At 39.5% G+C, this 19699-nt stretch overlaps 1 protein-coding gene across 1 annotated transcript; it reads right to left on the minus strand.

Moving 5' to 3' along the window:
* Window positions 1-215: 215 nt before the first annotated feature.
* LOC120033879 (interferon alpha-6-like) lies at window positions 216-1379 on the minus strand. Its single transcript, XM_038980243.1, has 5 exons — window positions 1254-1379; window positions 1061-1150; window positions 779-928; window positions 429-521; window positions 216-323 (listed from the first exon to the last, which is right to left on the minus strand). The coding sequence occupies exons 1-5, from the start codon at window positions 1377-1379 to the stop codon at window positions 216-218; spliced, it is 567 nt and encodes a 188-aa protein (XP_038836171.1).
* Between the last annotated feature and the right edge of the window lie 18320 nt (window positions 1380-19699).

Raw genomic sequence — 19699 nt, forward strand, 5'->3', positions numbered from 1 at the left:
AGTAGCAATATTTAAAAGTATAAAAATGTGTATTTACTTGACAGCAACAATAGGCACAATTTTCAAATAAATAAATATGTAAATAAATATATAACCTTGAAAGACAAATAAATGCATGTCTTATATTGCAGTTTGACATGGCACATTACATCATTGTAGAATGGTAGGCTATCAAAATCAAGTACAGTATATAAATCAGTTCTGCAAATTCAAATTCATGTTCTGTTGGACCACAGAAGGCTATCAGAGTTGTGTTTCAGAATGAATTCTAGGGTGTACAGGAGTTCTTTTCGAACCACTTCCCAGGCGCAGTAACTGAAATTCTGTGAAAATAAAAAATAAACTGTTAGGGCAATGTAGGGTAATATTGTCCTATGTAGAGATATTATCAAAACAATGTGTCTATTTGTTTTCAACCTATATTCTACCTTTTCTTTTAGGACTGCTGCAATGTTCCCAAAGTACGTCTTCAGGCCCTCTGCCCTGATGGGATAATCACTTGTATCCACACTGTCCATCATCTGACAGAAAGAAAGAAAGAGGCAGGCGATGAATAATAATTAAAATGCATCCATTATAGTGTATTTGCTTGTACCCTACTTTTTATTTTAGGACAGCCGCGATGTTACTAAAGTATGTATTCAGCGCATTTTCCCTGACTAGATAATCACGTGAATCCACACTCCCCATCATCTGACACAAGAAGAAAATAATTCAAATGTCACCATACCACACTTAAACAGTTAAGCTATCTGTATTGGCATAGGTAGGTACTCACACATTTGCTCTCTTCAGTCTGACGGTAGATAATGTTCTGAAAATACTCCAATTTATGTTGGTCCCACATTGTCGGCAGTTCGTCAGTTCCAAACAATGTGTCGATGTTCTTCAATGTCTCATAAATAGCCTTAGCACCACTGCTGCTCAACTGAAACAGACAACAATAATTTCAAATAACATAAATGGCATCGTAACGTTGTCTGTCTACTTTCTAATCCTAACGGTTGCAAATACTCTTTCATGCTGTAAAGAACACTTGGATATGTGCCCATGCGCTTACCTGTGGCGCGCCCGAGGTTGCAAATGCAGTGGCTGGGAATACCATGAAGACATTATTCTCCTGCAGGCACTCCAGTGGAAAATGACCTCCCTGGAAGAAAGAGAAAACACAGAAGTCAGGTTGAGCTAGTCAGTTAATTAATAAACATAGTTGGATAATACAATTCAAGTCAAAAGTCATTTAAAAAATGTACCATGTCTCTCAGTAGGTTGTGGGATGTTCCCACAAGATATCGTCGTAGCTGGCAAGGCATGGGCATCGAGAAAACTTGCGCGAGGCAGAGGAAGGCGCTCATCCAAGTGATAGTCTGATGTGCCATTCTTAGGGTAGTGAGATGATCTGCAGCAGAGTATCATTGTTAGTTGAATATAATCCTGAAAATGATTCATTCGTTGAAACCTGAAGCAATGATCAAATGATATATTGACTCACCTGTTCCCATTTCAGAATGTCGTTTGTCTTCTGATAGAGTCAGAATGTTGTTTGTGTTCTGATCCCATATCCGCGGCTTAATTTAAATTGTACGAATTTAAAGGATGTACAAAACGTGAAAGGGGGTCTCACTAAGTTTAAGTAAAAAATGAATGAATTTGGGAACGTTTGGCCTAGTCAAAACCGCAATAGGCCTACCGGATTTCCCTTTCGCATTCTCCACTTTATCTATTTTATTTCACCTTTATTTAACCAGGTAGTCTAGTTGAGAACAAGTTCTCATTTACAACTACGACCTGGCCAAGATAAAGCAAAGCACTGCGACAAAAACAACAAAACAGAGTTACACATGGGATGAACAAACGTACAGTCAATAACACAATAGAACAATATATGTACAGTGTGTGCAAATGTAGTAAAATTAAGGGAGGCAAGGCAATAAATAGGCCATAGAGGCGAAATAATTACAATTTAGCATTAACACTTCTCTCTCATCGTGTGCCTAATGTGTCCTCAGTAGGCTAGGTCTAAACAATGCCACTCATCTGGCCTTGCGAAGGCTCAAACATAGCTAAATCAGAGAGAGGGAGAGAGAGAGAGAGAGAGAGAGAGAGAGAGAGAGAGAGAGAGAGAGAGAGAGAGAGAGAGAATATCGACACTTATATGAATGCAGTAGACCTATATATGTCTTTATCATCTGAATAATATCGGCAACCTAGAACCAAATCTCTGCGTTAGCATTAACATATTTTTATATTTTGTCGTTACTTATTTAAATAAATTAGTTTGCCAATGTGTTGTGATAACCTTATCGTAGGTTTATCAGAAAATTACGTAAAACTTTTTAAGCGGCCTAAAAGGCCTACTACAACATGCGATCCTCCTCCGTGCTACACTGTAAAAAAAAAAATCTGTTAGTATACGGTAAAAGTCTGGCAGCATGGGTGCCCGAAATAGACTGTAAAACTACAGACTGAAAACGAACATATGTAATCTGTATAAAAACGGTGATTTACTTTCCATCAAATAAAGTTTATTACTACAGTTTTACGACATGAACTCCTATTTTTTACATTGAATCCTCTTTTCTTTTGCTGGCATTGGTTGTGAAAATAAAGAATTGGCCAGCTAAAAAGCATAAATAACTCCTTAATTGATGTCAAAATATAGCTAGAACACAGATTATAATCATAATATTTTACAAAAAACGACTCTCAATCGACCTGTTATCAGTTGTGAAAATAGAGAATTAGACAGCTTAAACCCAGAAATGACTCCTGAATTGATGACAAAATATAGCTAGAACACAGATATTTGTCATAATATTACAAAAACCTACTCTCAATATAACTGGTATCAGTTGTGAAAACAGAGAATTGGTCAGCTAAGAAAACGAAATAATTCCTTAATTGATGCCAACGTTAAACAAAAATACAGATAATTGTCATTATATTACAAAAAAACTACTCTTCATTCAATTGGTATCATTTGTGAAAATAGAGAATTGGTCAGCTAAAAAAACAGACACAACTCCTTAATTGATGACAAAATAAAGCTAGAAAACAGAAAAGTATCATAATATTACAAAAATCTACTCTCAATGTAACTATTATTGGTTGTGAAAATAAAGAATTCTCCAGTAAAAAAAATAAAAATAACAGACATTACACAGGGATTTCCTTATATATATTTTTACAATATTTATTACGTATATTAAGTTATTCAATACACGTTCAAACCTTAACCTGTGCGTGCATTTGCATGGCAGAGAGGTAAAGGGGTAGAAAAGGAGGGATGGGAGAGGTGTGTTAAGAAGAGGGCTATCAGGTAAACTCAGTGTACAGTCGTCTGAAGGCGAAAGAAACGCACACCTATTTAGGCGAGGTGCTGGCTAGCGGAGTGGAACGCTTGAACATTTCAAGGAGAGCCGCACACTCTAGGAGCTCAGATGCATTAATAAAATAACCTAATATCCAACGTTTCGACAGACAAGCTGTCTTCATCAGGGTATAATGACAAACACTGCGGGATGACTCGCTTTTATAGTGTCAAAGGACACACACAGGTGTCTGTAATCATGACCGGGTGTGGCCTGATACCGTCGGTTAATTCTCATATATTAAAAACGCATACTAAAAACATAAATGGATAGCATACGATCATAGATACCATTTGGCTACATAGGCCTACAAACATTTACAATAGGCAAAATCACAATAATCCCAAGAATGGTCATCTACAAGTCTCTGCTAGGTAAAGCCCCGCCTTATCTCAGCTCACTGGTCACCATAGCAGCACCCACCCATAGCACGCGCTCCAGCAGGTATATCTCACTGGTCATCCCCAAAGCCAATTCTTCCTTTGGCCGACTCTCCTTCCAGTTCTCTGCTGCCAACGAACTGCAAAAATCCCTAAAGCTGGAGACTCTTACCTCCCTCACTAGCTTTAAGCACCAGCTGTCAGAGCAGCTCACAGATCACTGCACTTGTACATAGCCCATCTGTAAATAGCCCATCCAATCTACCTCATCCCTATGCTGTATTTATGTATTTATATTGCTCCTTTGCACCCCAGTATCTCTACTTGCACATTCATCTTCTGCACATCTATCACTCCAGTGTTTAATTGCTATATTGTAATTACTTCGCCACCATGGCCTATTTATTGCCTTACCTCTCTTATCCTACCTCATTTGCACATGCTGTATATAGACTTTTCTAATGTATTATGTATGTTTATTCCATGTGTAACTCTGTGTTGTTGTATGTGTCAAACTGCGTTGCTTTATCTTGGCCAGGTCGCAGTTGCAAATGAGAACTTGTTCACAACTAGCCTACCTGGTTAAATAAAGGTGAAATAAAAATATTTTAAAAATGGCTTCAGATCAAAGTCTACGTTGAGACCTAAGGGAGCAAGGGTTTAGGATTAAAGATCCAGGCAGCCTCTCGTTTTAACAATAGGAGAGGGTGACATTTTCGATGCCAATATAACATAGGAACGAAATCGAGTGGTTTGCTTCCAAAAAGGGGCACCCAATGGTGCTACGATGCTCCGATATTCGTACTTTTAATTCGCGCTTTGTTTTACCCAGATAATTTTTACCACAACGACAAGTTATAAGATAAATAACTGTCTAAGTGGAGCACGTGATAACAACTTTGATTGGGATCTGTTTCCCTGTTTGTGGGTGTTTGAAGGATCTACATTTATAAGTGCCATTGCGTTGAGCACAGCCATTAGTAGTTTCCATCCAGCCACTTGTAGTTTCCATCCAGTAGGGGCGCAAATAGACGTTGTGCAGGGATATCTTGACGTGGTAAATCAGAGTTTACATATTGATCGCTGAAATTTCTGCCTCGCGAGAATACGACCAAGGGAGGGTCGAAAACACATTACTGATACTGTCATCGGATCTTAGAATGTGCCAATGTTTATGAACGATTGTTCAGAGCACTTTGAATAGTAATAATGCATCTTTTTGTGAGACTGACCTTGAAAAGGGTCATGTCTCGTTTTGGTTTGAATTTTCTCAATGGCAGCATTAATCTGACCATTTTTGTACCCCCTCTCCTTGAATCTTCTTTGCGTCTCAGCCATATTTCTGTTGAAATCTGATTGTTTTTTGAAAATTATTTTGATTTGACAGAATTGGCTGTAGGGCAAACTGTTTTTCAAGGGAAGTGGGTGACAACTATCAGCCCTCAACAAACTGTTCCGATCAGTAGGTTTCCTGTAAAGATCAGTGTATAGAACATTATCTTCACACAAGATCATAATATCAAGGAAACTGATTTGACGTGTGTCAGATTGCATAGTAAATCTCAGATGCTCAGAACAGGAGTTAAGACAAGCATGGAACACCTGGAGATGTTTTGCGTCATCCCTCCATAGAACAAAAATATCATCAATGTACCGTTTCCAAATAATAATGTTAGGCAAAAAAACATTTTTGAGAGGATTGAAAATTGACTGTTTCTCCATGTAACCCATATACAAATGAGCATAGTTAGGAGCCATGGGGGATCCAAATAGCTTTACCCTTCGTCTGAATAAAGAAATCATTTAGAAACATGAAGTAGTTATGTGTGAGTACTATTTCAGGGAATGTTATAATGCAGGCACTGGAAGGTAGTTCATTAGGGTCACGTTGCAGAAGAAAATGTTCCATAGCTTCAATACCGCCCTCGTGTGGAATATTTGTGTATAAGGACTCAACATCAAAAGCAACTAACAAAGTATTATCAGGGAGAGGATCAATAACAGAGATCATACTGCTGGTGTCCTTTAAGGACTGACGTATCGGATTGTAAATCAAGCAAAACGGAAGTTTCTAAAAAACTTAAACATGTCTACCTTAACATCAACATCGTTGCACTGAGTTGTAGGCACAACATATAACGCTATATTAAGCAAGGAGACATGGGCAGGGCTCAATATCTTGCTTGATAGATTAAAGACACTCAGTCCCGTGGGTTCTGGGACCGTGTGAATGGTCCCCTCTGCCTCTGGTAGTCGTTTCTTCTTACCCCGTCTGGTGCGGCATCTCGTCTGTGCGCGTGCCCGTGGACACCTGGTTAGTACAGTCGTGGCCAAAAGTTTTGAGAACGACACAAATATTAATTTCCACAAAGTTTGCTGCTTCAGTGTCTTTAGATATTTTTGTCAGATGTTACTGTGGAATACTGAAGTATAATTACAAGCATTTAATAAGTGTCAAAGGCTTTTATTGACAATTACATGAAGTTGATACAAAGAGTCAATATTTGCAGTGTTGACCCTTCTTTTTCAAGACCTCTGCAATCCGCCCTGGCATGCTGTCAATTAACTTCTGGGCCACATCCTGACTGATGGCAGCCCATTCTTGCATAATCAATGCTTGGAGTTTATCAGAATTTGTGGGTTTTTGTTTGTCCACCCGCCTCTTGAGGATTGACCACAAGTTCTCAATGGGATTAAGGTCTGGGGAGTTTCCTGGCCATGGACCCAAAATATCGATGTTTTGTTCCCCGAGCAACTTAGTTATCACTTTTGCCTTGTGGCAAGGTGCTCCATCATGCTGGAAAAGGAATTGTTTGTCCCCAAACTGTTCCTGGATGGTTGGGAGAAGTTGTTCTCGGAGGACGTGTTGGTACCATTCTTTATTCATGGCAGTGTTCTTAGGCAAAATTGTGAGTGAGCCCACTCCCTTGGCTGAGAAGCAACACCACACATGAATGGTCTCAGGATGCTTTACTGTTGGCATGACACAGGACTGATGGTAGCTCTCACCTTGTCTTCTCCGGACAAGCTTTTTTACGGATGCCCCAAACATTCGGAAAGGGGATTCATCAGAGAAAATGACTTTACCCCAGTCCTCAGCAGTCCAATCCCTGTACCTTTTGCAGAATATCAGTCTGTCCCTGATGTTTTTCCTGGAGAGAAGTGGCTTCTTTGCTGCCCTTCTTGACACTAGGCCATCCTCCAAATGTTTTTGCCTCACTGTGCGTGCAGATGCACTCACACCTGCCTGCTGCCGTTCCTGAGCAAGCTCTGTACTGGTGGTGCCCCAATCCCGCAGCTGAATCAACTTTATGAGACGGGCCTGGCGCTTGCTGGACTTTCTTGGGCGCCCTGAAGCGTTCTTCACAACAATTAAACCGCTCTCCTTGAAGTTCTTGATGATCCGATAAATGGTTGATTTAGGTGCAATCTTACTGGCAGCAATATCCTTGCCTGTAAAGCCCTTTCTGTGCAAAGCAATGATGATGGCACGTGTTTCCTTGCAGGTAACCATGATTGACAGAGGAAGAACAATGATTCCAAGCACCACCCTCCTTTTGAAGCTTCCAGTCTGTTATTCGAACTCAATCAGCATGACAGAGTGATCTCCAGCCACCAGTGTTAACGAGAGAATAACTGACATGATGTCAGCTGGTCCTTTTGTGGCAGGGCTGAAATGCAGTGGACATGTTTTTGGGGGATTCAGTTAATTTCCATGGCAAAGAGGGACTTTGCAATTAATTGCAATTCATCTGATCACTCTTCATAACATTCTGGAGAATATGCAAATTGCCATCATACAAACTGAGGCAGCAGACTTTGAGAATTGTTATTTTCTTAAGCATTTTGGATATAAAATTTAGGTCAAGATATTATTCCTTCGTCCTAACCCACAACTACAGTTGAAGTCAGAAATGTACATACACCTTAGCCAAATACATTTAAACTCAGTTTTTCACAATACCTGACATTTAATCTATGTAAAAATTCCTGTCATAGGTCAGTTAGGATCACCACTTCATTTTAAGAATGTGATATTCAGAATAATAGTAGAGAGAATGATTTATTTCAGCTTTTATGTCTTTCATCACATTCCCAGTGGGTCAGAAGTTTACATACACTCAATTAGTATTTGGAAGCATTGCCTTTAAATTGTTTAACTTGGGTCAAATGTTTTGGGTAGCCTTCCACAAGCTTCCCACAATAAGTTGGGTGAATTTTGGCCCATTCCTCCTGACAGAGCTGGTGTAACAGTCAGGTTTGTAGGCCTCCTTACTCGCACACACTTTTTCAGTTCTGCCCACAAATGTTCTATAGGATTGAGGTCCGGGCTTTGTGATGGCCACTCCAATACCTTGACTTTGTTGTCCTTAAGCCATTTTGCCACAACTTTGGAAGTATGCTTGGAGTCATTGTCCATTTGGAAGACCCATTTGCGACCAAGCTTTAACTTCCTGACTGATGTCTTGAGATGTTGCTTCAATATATCCACATAATTTTCCTTCTTCATGATGCCATCTATTTTGGGAAGTGCACCAGTCCCTCCTGCAGCAAAGCACCCCCACAACATGATGCTGCCACCCCCGTGCTTCACGGTTGGGATGGTGTTCTTCAGCTTGCAAGCATCCTCCTTTTTCCTCCAAACATAACGATGGTCATTCTGGCCAAACAGGTCTATTTTTGTTTCATCAGACCAGAGGACATTTCTCCAAAAAGTATGATCTTTGTCCCCATGTGCAGTTGCAAACCGTAGTCAAGCTTTTTTTTATGGCGGTTTTGGAGCAGTGGCTTCTTCTTTGCTGAGCGGCCTTTCAGGCTATGTCGATATAGGACTCGTTTTACTGTGGATATAGATACTTTTGTACTTGTTTCCTCCAGCATCTTCACAAGGTCCTTTGTTTGTTCTGGGATTGATTTGCACCTTTTGCACCGAAGTACGTTCATCTCTAGGAGACAGAATGTGTCTCCTTCCTGAGCGGTATGACGGCTGCGTCGTCCCATAGTGTTTATACTTGCGAGCTATTGTTTGTACAGATGAACGTTTTTTTTGGCTGATTTCTTTTGATTTTCCCATGATGTCAAGCAAAGAGGCACTGAGTTTGAAGGTAGGCCTTTAAATACATCCACAGGTACACCTCCAATTGACTCAAACTTTGTCAATTAGCCTATCAGAAGCTTCTAAAGCCATAACATCCTTTTCTGGAATTTTCCAAGCTGTTTAAAGTCAGTCAGCTTAGTGTATGTAAACTTCTGACCCACTTGGATTGTGATACAGTTAATTATAAGTGAAATAATCTGTCTGTAAACAATTGTTGGGAAAACTACTTGTGTCATGCACAAAGTAGATGTCCTAACCGACTTGCCAAAACTATAGATTGTTCACAAGAAATGTGTGGAGGGGTTAAAAAACGAGTTTTAATGACTCCAACCTAGGTGTATGTAAACTTCCGACTTCAACTGTATATGGGGGGGATGGGAGATGTGTGTTTGCCAAGGTATGTTGCTCCTAATGCAAAACTATTTATTGAACTCAAACTTCACATATACTATGTCAAACATTCACTTAAAAGCAACTTACAACATGCTAATGTAAAAACATTCAGTTCTAAGATTTTGGTCAAGTGTTTATCATCTGCCCGTTTCTTGGCTGCGTGCTGCAGTCGGTGGATTTAAGTCCCTGTCTGTGTCCGTGCGCAAGGCTACACCCTCCATTCATAGTCTGCATTGTTTGAGATCAGAGAAGTAACTTTTGGATTGATTGCATGCTGCTTTCTTGAAATCTTCTCCACTTTGGACCCCTTATCTTGGTTGATCTTGAATAGGCACCTGCGTTGGATAAAATAACATAAATAATGTAATTCTATACTTGTGTGTCCGCCATTCTTAATCACTAGCACTGGTCCTCTACCCCTTTAATTTGATTTGTTAACTAACAAAAATGAACCTGTAAAAATCTATTTATTGAATTGAAAGAGGCTACATGTATGATGTTTGCAATGTAATATTAGAAAATGTCTATGATACAGTTAAAGTAACAGTGGAACGATAAGGTTTCACAATGCTTTTTCACCCGAAAGTATATTGGGTGCATAGAATATATCCTGAAATGTTACATTTCTATTGGCCAAAGAGGGACTGGTGGGTGTGGTTCTGTTTTGAAATTGAAAGTTGTAGTCAACAGTAAGGCATCATAGATGACAACACCAGACTACAGTTAGTTATAACGTGTGCAAAGAAAGTAATGTCTATTGCAATAGGTGCACAATATAATGTTACACGCCACTTTCCCAAGTGCTACAAAAAAATCTTGGAGGAACTATAAAGTCAGTCACTTCAAATGAAATTGTAGTGGGTAATAAGGGATGAATTCATACCTCTGCAGGAACTCCAATGTTGCTGCCAGGTCAGAGGCGTAATTTACGTTAAAGCAATAACACACACATCATTACCAGGGAATCGTTGAAGGTAAGAATGCCATTCAGGACGATCTGGTCCACAGAAACCGTGAAGTTTTCAGCAGTCAGAGGATAACTTCTTATGGTAATAACAGACAAGGGGTGAAATGTTTTACCACTGTTTATCCTCCATTCAAACTCTCCCTCTCTTTACCCATCTATCTCATTACCTCCTGCAACCTCACCCACTTCCTCCTCCATCCTTCTTCCTCAAACTCCCGCTCTCTCCCTCACACACACCCACATAGATCTGACACATTGTTACCCAACCGAAAAAAAGCTGTGTACTTGTATTATTTTGGAGCCACTTTAGTTGTACATTAGAACACTATATAGTATTAAAATAGTATTTAAATGATATTTAAATAATAAGTAGTGATGAGAAAAATAAAATAAAACAAGCTCGGATGCCCAGTTCAGTTTTCAAAGAGCTACCAATTCAATGCAGTAAACCAGAAGCTTGTTGTCAAAGTAACAACACCACGTGCCTAATGACGTTCAAAGCTTCTGACCTCACACAACAACCTGACAGGAGTCGGACTCCTCTCTTCCTATTCATCAGTATAGCTTCTGTTAAGTCTCCTTTTTGTTCCTTAGAGTGCATATTGGTTTACTGTTTATTTCAGTTCCCTTCAATGGTCAGAGAAATAAGTCAACTTGCTTATTTGGAAATTAAACGCCTTGTTTATTTAAATTTAAAACACTTGAAATTGCCCTTGGTTCTTTTTGTCTCGTTCCTTTCCCACTTGTCCTGCTTTATTGTTATGCAGGACCGGTCACAATGCTTTTAATACAGGACTACAAATAGCATTTCGGTACTTAAAATAAGCTATTAGTTTAAATTAGAAATATATTTTAAGTATATTAAAATGCTATTTCCAATCTTGAATTATAAGCATACTAAAGTATAAAATAATTAGGTTTATTTTTAACACACTTACGTATAATGATTACTTTTAATACTATTCTGTGTACTAAAGTAAAACTTATGTGGTTCCAAAATAGTACACTTTAGAAAAACTGCTGATTTCACTTGGGTATGTAAAGTGAAAATGCAGAAAAAGTCTTACCACAAACAGCGATGCATGGTGTGCTTGGCAGCTTTGCACATTCACTTTCCTATTGAAGGCAAGTTTCATCAACGTTGAGGAACATATTGTTCTCTTCTTCATTGAAGACCCAGGTAGGTTGGCTTCTGACTTCTCTTTGACAGTTTCTATATCTGACAGTGTCTTGGCAATCTTGCTCCTCCACTCACGAGGGAGACTTGAAGTAGCACACAATTGTCACACATTTGTTCGCCATGGCTTTTTCATGCTCTTCATTGAGATCAACACCAGTAAGTTCTCTAAGATGAGTCTTGATGCCAGGGGTCTGGTGTAGATATGGCCATTCTTTGGCAATGTCACAGGTCTCCATACCACAAATGATGTCTTTCATCTGGGAGTAGAAGGTGGCTGCCATTTTCTTTTCAATACTCTTGTTGTCTTTGCTTCTGTTTTTGTAAATCTTCTTCAGTTCTTCTTGTGTATGTTTCTGTGTTTCTCTAGTTACATTGGCTGGTAGCCGTCCTGGTCGCCAGTTGATACAGCCATAAGAATCCAGGCATATCCTCTTGGATTGTGCATCCTCAGACTCACTTGACTGTCTTCTTAGGGAAAGGGGGGATGTTCCCTCGCTTCAAGTTATCAACTCGGCTCTGCAGCTGCTTAGTGAGGGAGTCGTGTCCACTACCAACAATTTCACCTTCGATAACATCTCCTTCGATAACATTCGAGAGCACCTCAGATGGCATTAGATTCCAAGGAATTACAAAACTGAAGTGCCAGTTATTGTCCAGTACTGTTCGTCTACTGGGGCTGGAGCAAGCGCTTGAACTTGAGCCTGTGCTTTCAGTGTTGTATCTACCACCTGTGAAAGTGCACAAGAAACACATTTGGGGTTCTCTCGACTCCACATTTTACTCCCTGACACCACATACATTATCATCACAGTTTCTCATCCAAACTTAACTCCCATTGTAACATATACATCTTGCTGTCAATTATCTGATTGTTAAATAATATGATTGTCATGACAAAAAACATTTGATAAAGCCATAAAACTACATGTTTTACACACGATGAATAGGAGGGCTACACTAGGCTTAAATCAGAGTCTGAGAAACTGAGCCTAGATGAGAACGTTCTAATGTCTGTGTAGATTGAAATCGTTGGTAGTATAACTCGAAAAGCTTTCCAAAAGTTATGATTTTAACTATTTGAATAAGACAAATATTACCTGACTTGACACCCACCTTGAAAATATTTTATTGTAAATCATATATAGAGCCCATTTAAGTTTTGGATGTATATGCGCTTTTTAAACAGTAAATGTATAGCCCGTTTAGCAGTTTCTTATGTACAGCAAAGGAACAATCCTCGCTGCGGGGTGTTTGGGGGCTACCAGACACACTTCAGGGTGTTGGATCATTCCTTTCAGTACTATCCTTTTCACCTTGGCTAGAAAGAAGAGGTTGGGAATCAGGCCGTGTATCATGTTCTAATTGTCTCACCATGCTTAACATATTTTACATAGTGGCAATACCATGCTTTAATGACCGTTATGAGTTCTTTAAGTAACAAACTGATACACTTACATATAGCGTACACTCGGGCTATCAGCTTCCTTGTATCTACTGGCTTCAGGACATGAAGACTTGCCTCCTGAACATACTCCATGTCTTCCAGCTTTTCCACACCCGGATGTCTTAAGAGAATCCAGCACTGACTGATGTCCACTTGAGTTTGGCAGCACAGAACATATAAATTATGCAAGAGCACTGTCTTGATCATCCATGTCTACTAGAGGAAAAAAAGCAAAGACTACCGTTCAATACAAATTGTTCACATGGTCTCTATTCAACTGTACTTTTGTCCAAACTCGTGTTATTTGAACTGTCACTTCTACCACTTAATTGATTTCCTATTCAGCATCTACTATGCTATGTTTCAGTGAAATGACTAGTTCTGTAGAAAGCATACGCAGGTAATGGGTAGTAATCCAAACATAGTTCTGCATTAAGACACATCATGCCCTCAATAGCACTTTGAACTTCATACAGTCCAAATTCTGGTGAATAAGATGAGCTATGACGTGTAACAAGAAAGTAGACACGCTTGTTCTCCTTGATCAACAGAAGCTCTCTGCCCGAATTCTGATGACACACCATTACAAAGACATAGGAAGGTGCCCTTCAAATGCATCTCAGTGGACACCAGAATATCCGGTCCCCTAAGCAAGCTTGCCTCAACTGCATTGCGTACAGCAAGGAACATTTTACTTGCAAAGCAGGAGCAAAGAAGGAACTTGAGTTCAGATAGGTTTGCAGAAATTGGTGATTATTGGCAAGCGTTTGACACGTTTTTGAAATGTTGTACTCTCCAGACAAATCTGTTGAAATATGAGAGTTTACTTTCAAAACAAATTATCCACAGCCTTATAAGTGGGCCAAACTTTAGTATCAAAGCAGGATAGTGGATCAGATAGTGGTGCTTTGGTTTCAGTTTGAGAGAAGGATTAACTATTTTCTTGTCTGTAGATACTTGAGCAAAGTAACTTGAGCCACAGAAATGGAGGGGGCAGTTTAATTCCACAACTTCTTTAAGTAGAATTGTTAGTTGCCATACACAATCTTCTGTATGAGTAATCTTTTTGCCTATTATCACAGGGAGGAGCCTCAAAAGAGACTAGTTTTCTGTTGCCTGGCCACCCAGTTTATTTCCCTTTTCACCAACTTCTGAGGGTGTGGAATTCACATGAGATCCTTGGGAGCTAAACTGCCTGATCCTGCGGTTAAGCTCCAAGTATGTAAAGAATTTATTTACTTGTACAAAGTACTTGATATAAATGGCTAGGTCGGTCATATGCCACTATCTCCTCAAACAAATCATGGCCAATGCATGGTGGGAGGCCTGACTGTAAGACATGAAACTGCTTGAGGGAATTAAATGCAGAGTCAAATTTTAACCCTCTGGATTCTGCCTCATTACCATCTTGTAGTGCTTTCACTGCCTCGTAATTTTGTACTATTCTGGCAGCAGCAGGGTCATCAAAATCAAACAGCTAACCTCTAGTTGCAAGGCAGTACTGACAGCAGTAGTTGAAGGTACTAAAATTTTCTGTGAATCCTCCTATGTCGTGAGACCCCAAATTATCCCCAGTAATGCAAAAGACTGCTGCCTTTCCTGCATGTCCAGATATCTCCAACCCAATTGGTTTCTAAATCTCTGAGATCTGACAGCATTGTCGAAAAAAGCTTGTCATGGCCAAAGTATTTAAAGTCTCTGTCATTACACAATAACATGAGCTGTGAAGTATCAATACGGCAGCGATAAAATGGATCAAAGTTTGCAAGCATAAAGTAGACCCCCACAATCTTATGTTTCTTCTTTGATGATCCAAGAGGGTTAACAACCTCAAAAGCATCTTGATACAATACAAGCTTTAGAGTTACACCTTGAGTCCATAAATACTGCATTAGACTTGAACACAGATCCATCACAAACATCATTTATCACATGTGCAGAAGTACATGTAGTGTCCTTTACTGACTTTGTACATTCCTGCCAAACAACCGGATCCTTGAGCATAGCTTTTAATGTAGGGACATACTGAGCATATCGTTCCTTTTGGTTTTCATCTGTACCTACATTGAACTTACAGCTTGAGGATGCACATAGTTAAAGTTCCTCTGGAAATACTGCCTTCTCATATATTCTGTTGATAAAATAGAGCTACAGGATGCATGCAAATCGGTGTCCTCCAAGGTCTTAAAACACTTTCAATTGCTGACTCTGTCAAGTTAGTATTAGACTGAAGAGCAACCTTGAGTTGACTGATGACTAAGTCCATTACGACTTTAAATCTCATCAACAATCATTTGTATCGTAGAGGAGGGAAATAGATATTTGGCCTGTAACTTCATGTAAAACATACACATCGTTTTTATATTTACAGACTTTTCATAACAGCTGGGTTCAGTTTATCCTCTGACCCTTCATCAATAAGATCTACACCGAACAGACTTTCAGCATCATCATGAGAACTCACTGAATGAACCGAATAATTTGAGTTTGAGGATTGCAGGGAATTTCCTCAATTTCAATTCAAGTAACTGTTGAAGGGGAAAGAGAGAGAAAAACATATGTTATCAGGTGGGATTGGTTTACAGCAAACTACCTGGCTAGAAAGCTAGCAAGATTAGCGTGCGCTAGTTTGCAAGTTAGCACACCAGCTAGGTTATGAACTGCAGCTAGCAATCTAGCTAAATAGCTGAATGTCAATACTTCAAAATTCAGAATTAATAAAACTTTAAATGTCAGCATATGTTACAAAAAACGTTTGCTTATCTTAGCTGGCTTGCAGCTAGCTAGCCAAGGTCTGGTTGGTAGCTAGCTCGGGTAGTATTAGCTAGCTATCTTGCTAATGTGTGAGCAGCCAACCACAAACTCCACAATATTAGCTAACAAATATAACACAACGTTAATGAGCTGCACATCTAGCAATTTAGTCAACTATTTAAACTGTAGGTTAAACAATTAAGCAAACATTTGGTGGTAATGCTCACCTTGATATGATAGATATCCGCTCTCCTATCAATGCATGTGCCACAAGCTGCTGCCTGCTGAATTCAATTGGCGCCAGTTGTGTGCGCGGACGTTTGAATGACGCCTCCAACGTGTTTCTGATTCGTTGTCAAATGGTTTCTAATGGAAATGGCAAAATGCAATGTGAAATATTTACTAGTATTTAATTACACTAACCTTTTTAATAGTTCCGAAGGGTGACGTAGAGGATGGTGACTTTGAAATAGCGGATATGGAAGACAATGTTGGATCATAATGAATGATCATAATGAATCATACTCTGATGAGGACGAAATTGCTGAATTGGTGATATTAATGTCAAAAAATGACAAAATAGCATGGTCTTCTACCTGAGAGTCAAGGTAGAATGCAGTCTACCTATAAACATGTAAGCACAATCTCACACTGGTAAAAGTAGGCAACTCTGTATGGTCACTTTGATGGCAATAAACCTTAAATAGTTGAAATAAGTATTCTAGTTAGCTAGCTGGATAGATTCGCACTAAAGCCTAAATGCAATACAACCATATGCTAGATCTGCCTACTGGCTAGGTAGCTAGTAAGCAGTTGACAATCTAGCTTGCTAAAGGTTAATTGGGCCACAGAAGGGCAAATGGGAAAGGTGGTGTTGAAACTGGTCAAAACCAGGCTGCCATATGCTAAATCAAAACTTGACTATGATTTTTCCAGTCTACTGTGCCCACACAAAACCTAGCTAGAAAACTAGCTAACTAAAGCAGTTGAGCTTGGCTATATGAATTCAAACCAACTCAAACCAATTCAGACCAACTATTGTCATTAGTTCGCTTGTTAGAGTCTACCTTTCCAAGTAGCGGTTTACCGGCATGCCTACCTAGTCTCAAGACAACTAGGCAGATGCGCCCCTCAAGTGTCACACAAATCCTAGCTACCTGATCAAAGCAGCTATGAGGACATAATCGACCTTGTAAATGTCAGTAGGAATGCAAACCACGTAGCTGTATCAAGGCAAAAGCAGGATGGAACTGAGACTATTGTACATGTTCACAGCTCTTTTTTTGTGAACAATCAACGCAACAGAAAACACTTCCCCAATAGTCATGTTTGCATTAAATGGTGGGATGGAACTCTAAAAGTGCTGTTATTCTGACAAATTAAAGGAAAGATCTGAATAAGTGAGTGGAGAAACATAAGAAGGGAGATGCTTCAACACAGGCATTTTCCTGGCATGGTTTGGGTTCGCTTGTCCTCATATGCGAGGGGTTTCTTCCAGGATGGCAATTCCCCCATCCACAGGGCACCAGGGGTCACTGAATAGTTGGATGAGTTGTAAAATGACCTGAACTTTGTAGTAACCAAAGCTCATCCCAATTTAACACCTACGGGAGATTTGGACCAATAACTTGGACCGGGGGATTTGGACCGGGGGTCCGTGTGGTGTAGAGGGCATCTGCATCACAGTGATTCCATCCTGGTCATGACATTTCCGACTATCCCTAGAGTATCAGCACGGGTCGGCACAAATTGGTACTGCTCTGCCCGGTGCAGGGTATAAAAGTGAGACTAGCATACCTTGCCAAGTCGTCTAATAGCGACTCTTCTTGTGCAGGTCGGACACATGTGAGTTAAATCGCGGAAGTATAGTTGGTCCCAACTAGTCATTTCTAATTCCCCGCTGACCCAGCCTTGTCAGCAACTCCTCAGTAGGTGCGGGATAGTCAAGGGCACTCGCATGCTTCCTCATAGCACAATTCACAAAGCCGTCCGACTTCTACTAAACTGCTCGTTCAACACAGTAGACTTTAGTCGGTATATACGCGAGAGGATTACACATTCACCAACTATATTTCCGCAATGGAGCTCACAGGTGCCCGGCGTTAGTCCGACTTTTAACTCTCCTAGCCCAGGCACCACCCAATGCTGGGGATTCAGGCATAGCTGGAAATGTCCCAACTGAACTTTGGCCACCGTGACGCAGATAGGCTTCAAAGCAACGACTTAGCCATCTAAAAAGAGATAAAGAGCCTTCTTTTTAAACATAGCCTATTTGTATCTTTCTACAAACTTTCGGTTGTACCACCGCAATCGTAAAGCAACTCACAACTTGAAAATGTTGAATGCATGCAGTACACCAAACGCACCACAGCGAAGTCCCGCAAAACAGTATCGCAATGAATTTGACGCGTCTGGTAGACATCAGGCGTTAGCCCTTTATATCACGCAGATTTATTGTGTCCGACTACTAACCCATCTAGCCTGGGCATCGCTGTACCAATTTGCGCCGCCCCTGGCAGACACCCCGGGCGTAGTCTGAAATGCAACGAACAGTATTCGAACTCTGGCCACCATAACGCAGACTTAGATTGAACACAGAGCCACCCGGGATGTAGGCTTATCTTTGTAATTTTAGCAACATCTGACCATTATTCTCAAATAAAGAGAATGACATGTAACATTAAAACTTCTTAGGGCTAGGCCCTTTTTTTTCTAAATTTCCACCTGAATGACGTGTCCAAAGTTAACTGCCTGTTGCTCAGGCCCTGAAGCCAGGATAGACATATAATTGGTACCATTGGAAATAAAACACTTTGAAGTTTGTAGAAATGGAGAATATAACACAATGGATATGGTAGGAGAAAATCCAAAGAAAAACCAACCAGAATTTTTTCTTTTGAGAGACCATGCTCTTACAATGGCAAGTATAAGTGCATACTGTAAATTAGCTCCCATGATGCAATTCCTATGGCTTCAACAGGGTGTCAGCAGTCTATGTTCAAGGTTTCAGGCTTGTAACTTCCAAAACGAATAAGAAATATCAGTTTTAGTACAGGGACACTGTCTTGGAAATTCGTGTTGGCGCTATGAAGACGGGACTCACCTGCTAAAATCGGTTTCCTATTGAACATACTTCTTTTCGTAAGAAATGTTATAGTTTGATTACATTTCAGGGTATCTGAGGAGTAAATTGAAACATGTTTTGACTTGTTGAAACAAAGAGTATGGGTAGATTTTCGAATTGCTTTTTTCTGCACGTTGAACGAGTGGATTACGCCAACTAAACAGACTTTTTGGGATATAAAAAAGGATTTTATCTAACAAAACGACACTACATGTTAAAGCTGGGACCATTTGGATGACAAATCGGAGGAAGATTTTCAGGAAGATTTTCAAAAAGTAAGTGAATATTTCATCGCTATTTGTGAATTTATGAATCATGTGCCGGTGGAAAAATATTTTGATGTGGAGCGCCGTCCTCAAACAATCGCATGGCATGCTTTCGCTGTAAAGCTACTGTAAATCAGACAGTGCAGTTAGATTAACAATAATAATAATAAGCTTTCAACCGATATAAGACACTTATATGTACCTAAATGTTTAATATCCATAATTTTTATGATTATTTATCTGTTCTTAAACATTGAAAATCTGTACTTAGCAATTAATAAATAATAATAAAATAACTGGCTTAATCAGTTAAATAACAGTCAGTATCTGTTAAATTATATGCATTCACTTTCATTGAGGTATTGTAAATACTCGTCATTTTACAGTTAATGTTTGTAATGTAGTGATCAATAGCACTACAATCTCAGATGACAGCATTCTTTTTACATTCTCTTGCATAGTTTTATCATGTTTATAAACATCCGAAATAGTTTTTTTTTACTATAATTATCTGCATTTGGAATGTAAAACTAAAGTAAATATCCATAAAACAATGGTAAATATAGTTGTTTCTTTATAATGTATATTACTGTATTTCTACAGCTTATTGTTGTGAAAAAGGGATGTCAAGTCTGTAAAAATACAGGAAGTTTAATGTATTTCGCATTTACTGACATTTCCTATTATTTTACACGACGACAGTTAAAAATAACTTCATACCT

The sequence above is a fragment of the Salvelinus namaycush genome, chromosome 41, assembly GCF_016432855.1.
Source record: "Salvelinus namaycush isolate Seneca chromosome 41, SaNama_1.0, whole genome shotgun sequence".
NCBI lineage: Eukaryota > Metazoa > Chordata > Actinopteri > Salmoniformes > Salmonidae > Salvelinus > Salvelinus namaycush.